We start from the raw sequence: 12,385 nt of genomic DNA, 5'->3' as shown, positions 1-12,385 counted from the left end.
CCGGTGGTGGATGCGTCCACTTCCACCACGAAAGGAAGATTTGGGTCAGGATGAGTCAGGAGTGAGGCCCTTGTGAACTCCTTCTTAAGAAGGCGGAAGGCTGCGGCTGCTTCTTTGGTCCACTCCAGTCCTTTGGGTTTACCCTTGAGGAGATTAGTGAGAGGTGATGTAATCCTGCTGTAGTCCTTGATAAACCGTCTATAAAAGTTAGCAAACCCAAGAAACCTCTGGAGCTCCTTAATGGAAGTGGGTTCTGACCAGGATAGAACAGCCTCAATTTTCTTCCCATCCATACGTATACCGGTTTGGTCAATGATGTATCCCAAGAAATGAATCGACTTCTGGTGGAATGAGCATTTCTCCGCTTTGAGGTAGAGGTGATGTTCTCTCAATGTGTGTAGGACCTCCGCAACGTGTTGGCGATGTTCGGCCTCACTCCGGGAGTAAATGAGGATGTCATCTATGTACACTATTACACAGTGGTGAAGAAACTCCCGGAGGACTTCATGAATGAAGTTTTGGAATACGGAGGGGGCGTTGACCAGACCGTAAGGCATGACCTCATATTCATAGTGGCCAGTAGGGGTCACGAATGCTGTCTTCCATTGGTCCCCCTCACGTATTCTTATCAGATTATACGCGCTGCGGAGGTCCAATTTAGTGAAGACTTTAGCTTCTCGGAGCTGTTCCAAAGCGGCTGGTACCAGAGGAAGGGGATATCGGTATTTTACTGTACCGTTATTTAGGACCCTGTAGTCGATGCATGGACGCAGCCCTCCGTCCTTCTTGGCCACAAAGAAGAAGCTTGAGGCGGCTGGTGATTTTGAGTGACGTATGTACCCCTGACTCAGAGCCTCCCTTATGTAATCTTCCATTGCCTGATTCTCTGGAAGCGAGAGCGGGTAGATCCTACCTCTTGGCAACTGGGCATCTGGAACTAGGTCGATCGCGCAGTCCCATGGCCGATGCGGCGGTAGCTGGGAAGCTCTCTTGGGGCAGAAGACATCATGAAAGGAGCTGTACTCCTTAGGAATGTGGATAGACTGCTTCTCAGGAGGGCTCTCGACCGATGTTGCAAACAAAGAAATGGGGTTCCGACCTTGAAGAGGGAGATTTGGAAAACAGGCAGGTGTACATCCAGATCCCCATTTCTTTATCTCTCCTGTGCCCCAAGAGATGATGGGATCGTGCTTCACCAGCCACGGGCGCCCTAGAATGATGTCCATATTTGCACCCTCCAGAACCAGAAATTGAATCCTCTCTTGATGTAACAACCCCACTTGAAGAAGGATGTCTTCGCATTGTCGATGGATACGGGTCGAAGATCGAGTGCACTGGGTTATCGGTTGTATCTGGTATATATGCGAGGACGCCTCAGTACGGAGGTGGAGTTGACGACAGAGGGATTGGGAGATGAAGTTCCCTGCTGACCCGGAGTCGATGAGGGCTGTGACAAGGAGAGAAATAGAGGCAGTAGTTATTTGTACGGTGGTAGTAAGTGGTTTACATTGTTCAATATTCGTACTGAATACACTCACTGAAGTCCGAATGGGACGAAGGGGACACTCCATACGGGTGTGTCCACTGACACCGCAGTATAGACACAGACCCCGGGTCAGCCTCCTCTGTCGTTCCGCTGATGTCAGTCTTCCAGACTCTATTATCATGGGTTCTGGTTCTGGAGAGGCTGTTGACTCAGGCGATTGGAGGAGTGCAGACGAGGGGGTGATGGTGTCCTGTTGATAGGAACGGAGACGATCGGAACATCGGAGAGAATGTTGGATGAATCTCTCCAGACCCATTGTATCATCTAATGTGGCCAGTTGGATTCGGAGAGTGGGTTCCAAGCCGAGCCGGTACGTGGTCAACAACGATCTCTCATTCCATCCACTTGCAGCTGCTAGAGTGCGAAACCGGAGAGCATATTCCTGTGTAGATAGAGTACCTTGCTTTAGATGATACAGCTGCTCTCCAGCGGCTACTTCCCCATCAGAACGTCCAAACACCTCTTTGAAATACTCCGTGAAGGTAGTGATGGAATTCATGACCGGCCCGGCTTGGTTCCAGATCGTCTCAGCCCATTTAAGTGCAGGTCCAGAGAGTAGAGATACGATGTAGGCGATCTTCGACCTATCTGTGGGATATAGAGAAGGTTGCATTTCGAATATGAGGGAACATTGTAACAGAAAACCATTGCACTCCCCCGCTCCGCCTGAGTAGGGCGCTGGTCGGGCCATGGGACTGGAAGGAAGGGCCGAAGAAGAAACTGTGGAGGCGGAAGTGCTCGGTGCTGGTGGTGCGTTGGAAAGTGGAGCTGGTGGCTGTAGAATCCGCTTCAACTGGTCCACCAGCTCTTGAAGGTGATCGGGGGTGCTCATGTTGTCGTCGTTATAGGTCCGGGCTTCTGTTATGAAGCGGACAGGAGACAGAGGTAAGGAAACGTTAGGGTGTTTATTAAATGACAACAAGGAGCACATGAAGGATAGCCAGGAGGATCAGGAATGATGTTGGGGTCTTTTCCTCCGTGGCTGGGTAACAGGAATACACGAGGATGGACAGCACACACCAGATACAGCTGACAGAGGATGACACAGACTTGGAAGGACTGGAAGACAGGACGATTCGGGAGGACCAGGAAGACTAGGAGGAATACAAAGAGAACAGGTAAGTAAATCGTTTGTTTTAGCTGAGGATGACTACGCTGAGTGGTCGCTCAGTTGTCCGCTTTCGTCGAGACGAGCCCGGACAATGAGCGACTGGAGTGCTGTGCTTTTATCTGGTGCTCGTGAATGTGATGCAGCTGTGTGCTCATTAGAAGTCAGGTGATGGTGATCTTCGTGAGTGGGGGTCGTGAGAGCCTGACCAATCCATGACAATCCAGTAGGTGCTGGTAGTTGAACTTAGAGCTGAAAATAAGTGATGTTTTATAAACAAATTTCGGGAGGAGCACGCGCAGAAGTTTCAGTATCAAATACGTCATTGACAATTATTCTATTATCCAATCAGTTCTTGACCAAACCCCTATATATACCAAAGCTGTCTTACCTGCAGCATCTTACGACTTTAGCATCCCTCCACCACCCCGTCACCTCACCTCTTAAGCATTACAATCCCGGGGGGAGCGTTCTGGGGCCGGGCTAGATACTTCGCTCGAATCCCTATTCCTCTCTATTTCCTGATAAGAGGAATAACTCGAGTTTGGGTGTCTTCCCCGAGCTCAGAGCCCTCTCCCCGGACAGCACGCCAAATACGTTTTATTCTGAAACTATTGCAAGTGTGAACTCGTGAAATGCTAATTCCAATAAGAATCTGAATTTTTGCAAAGTTTTTCCGTCATTTGTGACGTTTTACAAACTAAATGGGGTAACACTTTATTTTGATGGTCTATTTGAGTATTAGTAGACTGTCTGCTTAATATCTGTTGATACTGCTCCTTCAACAGACATTTAACTGACTATAAGAAACTTTGCAAGTACATGTCAACTAACTAACTTACACTAACCCTAACCCCAACCTAACAGTTTACTTATAATCTAATGAGAATTAGTTTACGTGTAAATGCAATGTATCTTAAATTCAACAAACGGACCATCAAAATAAAATGTGACCCTAAGGCCTAACGCATAATTTAAAAAAAAAAATAGTAGAAATAATATTTTATATAAAATAATAGAAATATAGCTAGAAATCGCAACACTCAACAACTATATAGCATGTCGCAAATTTTCCCAGTATCACGCAGCCTTATCATTACTGCAATATAAAATTTTTAGGCCTCCTTTAACTCAAACACCATCTTTGCTTTTGTGTGCAATTATTTATTTGTTTTGTTCAAACATGTTGATCTTTTGCAGCCAATTTTTGTACAATCTAAATAAAATTCATCAATTTCTTTTTTCTTCTCTCTAGGATGCACTAAACCCCCTTGTCAATCAGCGAAGGGACTTTTCTCACGAACACCAGACACTCCTTGTTTCATAACTTTGGGAGATGTATGGCAGCGCACGTGCCGTCGGCCACATCGAGGGCAGTCCTGCTCGTTCCCCGCGGCTGCCCCGTTCTCCTCGATTGGGCCACCGTCGAGCCAACAGCAGCAGTTCGGGTGGAAAAACCTTATCCATGGAAAACATCCAGTCGCTCAATGCTGCCTACGCCACATCCGGCCCAATGTACCTAAGCGACCATGAAGGCGTTGGGTCCACGGCGACCTACCCTAAAGGTACCATGACACTCGGCCGAGCCACAAGTCGTGCCATGTATGGTGGTCGGGTCACAGCGATGGGAAGCACCCCTAATATTGCCACGGTGGGAATCCCGCATGCAGACCTTCAGTCTTATGGAGACCTGGGCTCTCTGTCTCTGCTCCACCACCAAGGGACGCCGTCAGCCCTGCTGCGTCAGGTAGTCCGGGGCGGCGGTGGAGAACTTCTGGAGCTCCAAGCACAGCTACGGGACACGCAAAGGGAAAACGAGCTCCTTCGGAGGGAGCTGGACCTGAAGGACAGCAAGCTGGGATCCTCCACCAACAGCATCAAGAGCTTCTGGAGCCCCGAGCTGAAGAAAGAGCGCGTGATGAGGAAAGAGGAGGCCGCGCGCACTTCTATCCTCAAAGAACAGATGCGGGTGACCCATGAGGAGAATCAGGTTAGAATGGTTACATTAACTTATACTGTGTACATAAGGCTCTGTGTTTGAGGAAAAATTACCTTTAAGGGATAGTTCATCCAAAATTGAAAATTCTGTAATCATTTATTCACCTTTTACTTGTTCCAAACTCGTTCAACTTTCTTTCGTCTTTTAAGGGTGCCATATACCTCATTGGTTTAATAAGTTAAATTGTTCTCTGACATCTACATAGTATGTTTATGACTTCGGTAAGTTCAAAAAATCTCCAGAAGCGCTTTTAAAAGCACATTTATTACATCATGAAATACCCATAGAATCAGAAATGTCCATGATTGACCATATATGGCTCGTGTCGTGAATATTAATGAGCTCTGCTCTGATGTGCCACTCTTACAGAAACACACACACACACACACACACACACACACACACACACACACACACACACACACACACACACACACACACAGCATGGTGTACGCTGAACATGGACGAGTATAAACCCAATCAGTGTAACGTTAACCTATTTTGCTCACCAGGGGCCTGATGAATCAACGTTGCGTACGCACAAAAACTTTGCATACGCCAGATTTCACGCTCACGTTTGGATTTACTAATGATGAAATTAACGTGGGAATGTGTGTTGGTCCACACCAACTTCAAGTCTGGCATACGTGTGTTTCTTGTGTGTGTTTGTTTTATTTCCATTGGCGTCTCCTAGAGGCAATTATGTTAAATTGCACGCTACAAAGTATCGCACCAACAAAGTATCCTGTCAACTGGTTCTTGCCAAAGGGAACTGGCAGACCGCTTGGGGTTAAGCCAGTCGTCGTTGAGCCGTGCAATGCCAGCTGTATGGGACGGGATCATCCGCATGTCTAGCAGGCATATAAGGTTTCCATACCATGCAGTTGACCAGCCAAACATTAAAGCCCAATTTGCAGCGATCACCGGTTTTCCCAATTCAATCGGAGCGATCGACTGCATGCACATTGCTATAAAGGCGCATCTGAAGACGAATTTGCGTACTTGAATTGGAAACATTCAATAAATGTGCAAATAATATGTGATGCTTAAACGCGCTTAACAAATATTGTGGCAAGGTGGCCTTGGTCAACCCATGATTAATTCATCCTCATAAACGGCATGGTTGGGATGAGGCTTGGGATAAGGTGGCAGGGTGCGCGATGGTTGGCTTTTTGGTGAGTGATGTATTTAAGGATATTATTCCAGCTAAATTTTTTTTATTGTATATTATGTTATTGAGCGTAATTATTTAACTGCATATCAGGAGACCGCAGTTCTCCATTAAAGATGTGGCTGTTAAGCCCCCTCAACAACACACAAACTGACCAAGAGCGCAGATACAATGACGCCCATTCTCGCACTCGGTCCATTGTAGAGCAGGCAATTGGGCATCTGAAATGCCGGTGGTGCTGCCTTGATAAAGCAGAGGGGTGCTGCTATACCGCCCTACCAAAGTGTTCCTCTAATACATCTGTGTCTCCCACAGACACGGATACTACTCCAAACAGTAAAGTGTTGCCCACAATTGAGGCAACTCTCTCCTCAAAGGTTGTTAGTTTAGCATCCCCTCCCCTCTGAGCCGCTGTTCTCCTCTTAACCTGCACCTTTACATCGGACCATTTCTTTATTAATTTGTTCACAGTGCGATGTTCAGACCCCACTGGGTTAACCGTGTCAGCTAAACTCTCCCACTCTTTTTTTTTCTTTTGTTATTAATTCCGGAGGACAAACTTGCAAATAACAGTTTTTCTCCGGTCTACCTCCAATAGGAGCACCTCCAATTCACATTCTGTGAAGTTTCTCTTCTTGCTTGCTTGCTTTTGCAATTGCTTTTTCGTTTGGTTTTGCCAAAGTAGAGTCATAACCATATTTATACAGGGAGGAGGCAGGGAGGGGTTGTTTTAGGGAGGCAATGTTTTAGAATTGATTCAACGCAAGTCATCGTACATGAGGCCCCAGATCTGTAAAGGTTATATTATAATTAAACTTGACAAAAAAGAATGATAGAGATGTATCACGTTGTATTTTGAAGCTATAGTCAAAGAAAACACAGACAGGAATTATTGTCAACCTCTGCATGAACAGATGGCATTTGAGCATAGTGTTTGTTCAAACATACATGTCAAATTTCAGAATAAACGTGATAAATTAACAAAAGATGTAACTACATAAACATACCTTATGCTTCTTCGGTGTGGAGATGAATAATAGGGTATATGTGGAAGTATGCTCAAGGACTATTAATTTGACAGTAAACTGGGTTAACGTTTCCGGTGAACTGTATACCATTGTAAAATTGGTGCGTTTAAGGTCTGGTTTCTTTAAAAATCAGTGTCTCCACTGGCTGAGTGACATCCGATATATAGTGGGTCTCAGATTGTACAAGAAGCACTGCATTAAATTACACCATATCTTAAAAATATGAACATTTATTTTACCACAGTATATTCAAGGGAGCTTCTGCGCAAGCCTGCCGATACAGATGGGTGCGTGCGAGTAAACTGCTTTTCGTCTCGTTTTAAGCTTGAGCGACTAAATGAATGCCAAAGTCTATTAAACTGATTGTATTTTAATTATATTACTACATCGATGCTGTACATTAGAACATTAGCTCTGCATATACCCTATTGTTTAATCTGTAAATCTTGCATTTTGCATGCTGAGATGATATTGAAACATGTCTTCTGCTGTCGTTGCCCAGTAACGCACAGTAAACAATTTGGCGCTTGTGTTTTCAAAATAAAAGTCCCACATACATAGTAAGTGAAATATACGCATAAATATAACTAAGGGAGGAAAGTTATCACTGTTGTATTACTAGAAAATGTTGCTGCTTATTAAACTCAGCATGAGGCATGCATATTAATGATCTCAGAGCTTTTTTATTATCTCAGAGCTTGATGACGTTGCTGTTCATCTGGTTCGAATGAACGACCCAAATTAGGCATACATGCAAATGCAGAGGGCATGGCCCGTGAGTCTCATCAAAATTTGTTTTGTCTTCTGATTGGCCCGTTGTCCACACGAGAATGAGGAAACAGTGGTGTCTGAGGCTAACAGTATGCCCATTTCCATATACTGATCATTTATTATTCTACTATGCCTTGGTACACCCAGATTTTCATTATAGGGCATCTTTAAACAGAAACTAAGATATTTTGAAGAAAGCTGGAAACCTGTAACTATTGACTTGCACAGTATTTGTTTTGACCTGTAAGTCAAAGGTTACAGGTTTTCAACTTTCTTCAAAATATCTTCTTTTGTGTTCAGCAGAAGAGAGAAATGTTTGGAGCCACTTGAGGGTGAGTAAATAGTGAGCAGATTTTCAATTTTGGGTGAACTATCCCATGAATGCAAGTTCTACAAAGGCAATTTGTAGATTTCCTTCTAATTAAGGCACATTTTCTTGGGTTTCTTTAGATGATCTACAGTAATGTGGAGAAAAATAGGTTTAAAACCTTCATCCATATTTTTTTTATTGTAGCACCAGTGTGTCCTTCTAAAATGACCCTAAATTCAAAAGGTTGTGCTGTAAAGCCCTTTTTGAAATCTTCATTTTTAGGAATGAGATGCATAAATAATAGATTGTGGCATTTATAGATTATTTATTGAGTTCTTTTGGCTGTTATAAAGATAACCATTCAAAGTACACTACAATTCAATAGTCTGGGGTCAGTCAGCAGGTTCTGTTTGGCTTTGCTGTCACGAACACAATTACATTTTGACAAATATTTAAGGGTTATTTTAAATTGTAACAATATTTAACAGTTGTACTTTATTATTGTGTTTTTGTAAGCAGAAAAAAACATACTGATACCAAACTTTTGGAGAGTAGTGTACTTTATTATATGAAAATATGTTGAAATGAAAACTGTCAATTACATCAAATTCATATGGTCATTCATGGAACTCTAAAGATGATGAAAAACCCTTACAGAACAAACACATGAGCTTCGCATGTGTTGGCACAAGTTGAAATCACATTTAAAACACACAAATCATAGTGTTTAAACATTTGTATTTGTGAAAAAATATGACCACATTTTGTCCACATGAATATTTGTTAATACATGTGAGGCTCATGTGGTTTTTCTGTAAGGGAAAAATGTGTATTTGTAAAATTTTATGACTGATGTGCAAAAGTATTCCTTTAGTTACACAGCATACCGAATGTCAAACAGATTTGATGAGCAAACAATGACAGATTTTTCATTTCTGATTAACTTTTCTTGTAAGACTTGAGAAATCCGCCCAGTCTATGAATTGTGGTGTTGCCAAGGTTGCTCTTCCTGCCTCCAGTTTTGGTGTCATCTGTGGGCTGTACCTTTCTTCTCCTCCGCTCTGTGTCTCATTCAACTGTGTAATCACGCTCTCACTCTTTTTTCCACCCACTCTCCTGCTCTTTAAGTCTATTCACAGCTGATTTCTTCTTTTTGGTTTGTCTGTATTTTATGTGGCACTTCTGGAAAGAGGCTCTTATATACATTAACATTTCATCATTTAATCTGATGTGGCACTCCGTCAATGGACATGACAAAACCATATAGTGAATAATTTTTTAGTTCTTACTCTAAAATATAACTAGATGTGACATGTTCAAAGCCTTCCAATAGTTTGTATTTGTATTATCAATGCCTAAAAAATGATGTTGTTCATAATTTAGGTTAGTAAGTATTTGAAAACTGTTTTTAAAACTTTGAAATATTATTACAATTCAAAAATCACACTGTCCTATTTCTACGGAGATCCGGAAGGGATGTGGTGGTGGGGAAAAAACTGGGTGGGAAAAAAAAAAAAAAAAAAAAAAAAAAAAAAAAAAATATATATATATATATATATATATATATATATATATATATATATATATAGAGAGAGAGAGAGAGAGAGAGAGAGAGAGAGAGAGAGAGAGATTTAAGATTTTGCATTCCCTCACAAAGTTTTGTGTTCCCCTCACAAAACTGTTGTACCACAAACACTTTCTGAAACACAGCATGAACCCAGAGTATAAATGCAATTCCTTTTATTTAAAGCTTGATATGCATATTGTAAATACGTCTTGCAGTAGTTAAGAGCTCTGTACTTCCCTATGGGGCGTTGCAGAGTGAAGGCATAGGGGAATTAATGCATTAGGAAAGTGATAATCTATTAAAAAGAGGAAAAGAAGATAAATAATTATATTATATTATATTTAATTATATTATATTATATTATATTATATTTATTATATTATATTATATTATATTATATTATATTATATTATATTATATTATATTATATTATATTATATTATATTATATTATGCTATATTATATTATATTTTATTATATTATATTATATTTATTATATTATATTACACAGTGGATGTGTGGATGGGTGTGTGGATGTGGATGTTTCCCAGTGATTGGTTGGAGCTGGAAGTTAGTGGTTTATTCCGCTGTGGCGACCCCAGGTTAATCAAGGGACTAGGCCAAAAAGAAAATGAATGAATATTATATTCAGTACATTCTATATTCAGTCTCTCAGTAGTTTATCTCAATAATTAATTAATGACAATTACTGTGATAATGGTACTAAACGCTGCTTTGATTACGCTTCATCTTTGTGGGTTGTAAGTTTGGTTTCCCTTTGCAGAATGAGAAAACAGATACTGCCCCTGCGATGCAGAATGCAGCTGTCGTTTTACTCGACTTTTGTCTGTTTGGTATCTTCAGGCACAGCTTTTTCTTCTAGTTGCAAAACAATGCTAGTCAACAACACAGTTGGGTTTCATTTGTGCTAGTTGTTTGGCATTGATTTGGTGTGTCCATACCTGCCAACATTTGTCTCAGAATTTCCGGGACATCGGTGAGGGGGTATTTGAGGAATGGGTTACGTGGTAGTGGTCAGAGTAACAAAGTTGAGAACCAGAAGGTGTATGTGGTGTTAATAACTGTACCATGAACTGGTTTTCGGGTGGCGCAATCGGGTACTATACCAAAGTTGATGACCGGGGTGGGTAGGATAGTGAAATTATCGGAGTTTTTCTGGAGAAATAACAAAACAGGAGGGTGGCGGGAGATGGGTGTGAAATACTGGACATTCCCAGGAAAACGGGAGTGTTGGCAGTAGGCTTGGGTGGTAATACGGTAATATGGTATACCGCGGGATCTAAAAATAGCAACGGTGTCAGTTTCAATAACCTTATACTGTCAAAAAAAACAACAATGCACTTATATAGGAGACAAGTATTAAATATTAAATATATTTATTTAATGCCTAAAAATGCGTATGCGTGATTGTCATCACGGAACAGTGTGGAGGAGAGAGAGAGGTGAGGTAAGATGGCGAGTCGTGCACCAAGTGACCTGGTCTCGAAAAAGAACACAACCCAACACAACACAAATGAGAAGGGAGACGTGGGAAATATGAACTAAAAGTCTGCATTCCTGCTGCGGGACCCGACCAGATGTCGGTGCAGGAATAAATTTCCGAATAAAGCACGGGAGTGGTCGGGAACTCTGGTGTAATTTGAACGGGAGAGGGCGGTCTATCACTCACTCACGAGCGACCGCGTGTGTGTGTGTGTGTGTGTGTGTGTGTGTGTGTGTGTGTGAATGAGAGAGAGCGTGATGCTGTGCGTCACTTGTTTGGTGCTGTCTATCTATGTGTGTGAGTGAGAGAGCAAGCGTGATGCTGTGCGTCGCTGGCTTGGTGCTGTCTATGTTTGTGTGTGTATGTGTGTATGTGTGAATGAGAGAGAGCGTGAAGCTGTGTGTCGCTTGTTTGGTGCTGTCTATGTATGTGTGTGAATGAGAGAGCGAGCGTAATGCTGTGCATCGCTGGCTTGGCGCTGTATATGTGTGTGTGTATGTGTGTGAATGAGAGAGAGAGTGATGCTGTGTGTCGCTTGTTTGGTGCTGTCTATGTATGTGTGTGAATGAGAGAGGGAGCATGATGCTGTGCGTCGCTGGTTTGGTGCTGTCTATGTATGTGTGTGTGAATGAGAGAGAGCATCCCGCGCAGATCTTTAATACGAACAACACAAACATGTGACCGCGAATCTAAGGTCGCATATACGGTATTCAGTTTCTGAATTGTTTAGGCACAAACCAACAGTTTGGTGACTCTGTCTGAGCCTTACATAATTATTTTTTTATTATGCACGGTAATACCGTATACCGAGGTAAAATAGGGAGGAGGTTTGACGGTATCAAAATTTGGAGACCGCCAAAGCCTAGTTGGCAGGTATGATCTTGACCATAAAGTATGCACTTACTGTACATAGTCAAATACATGCAAAAATCTGTTTATTCACATACACTGAAGTAAACGGAGGTCGTGATTAAACTACCTTTTTGCCAGTCATTAGCTTAATAAAGTGAGTTGGGGTATGTTAGATTCATAGGTTCCCTCCGATGTTAAAAGCAAATCTAGTCTTGCTCCTGTTGAACTGATTGTCCTGCGTCCAAAATCGCCTACTATTTAGTATATACTACATTTAAATTGAGTGAAACTCAGACGTAATACCTCCGGCATTCTTTATTATCACGTGATCTATCTGCGTCAGTGGTGTTGCTTCACTCTCATTCATGAATTCTCTCATGGTGCATTATGGGATAGCATAGCGTCCATTAGATGCGCACTTCAGAATCTCACCTGAATTAGTAGGCACTTCTCACATATTGTTTTTCGAATTCTATGAATTCAGACATACTCCTCGGCTCACATGCTGTTTTTAACATATTATATAGTA

General features: G+C 42.1%; 1 protein-coding gene across 1 annotated transcript in view; it reads left to right on the top strand.

Annotated features, from left to right (window-relative positions):
- Positions 1–12,385, top strand: part of LOC130237100 (ERC protein 2-like) — a 48,187-nt gene that overhangs the window by 12,376 nt on the left and 23,426 nt on the right. Inside the window, exon 2 of the mRNA XM_056467907.1 lies at positions 3,910–4,644. Within this exon, the coding sequence (XP_056323882.1) occupies positions 3,991–4,644 (654 nt within the window). The 5' untranslated portion in view covers positions 3,910–3,990. The remainder of the gene's footprint in view (positions 1–3,909; positions 4,645–12,385) is intronic.

The sequence above is a fragment of the Danio aesculapii genome, chromosome 11, assembly GCF_903798145.1.
Source record: "Danio aesculapii chromosome 11, fDanAes4.1, whole genome shotgun sequence".
Classification (NCBI taxonomy): Eukaryota; Metazoa; Chordata; class Actinopteri; order Cypriniformes; family Danionidae; genus Danio; species Danio aesculapii.
Note: the sequence above shows the minus strand (reverse complement) of the source record. Positions and strands in the feature narration are given on the sequence as shown.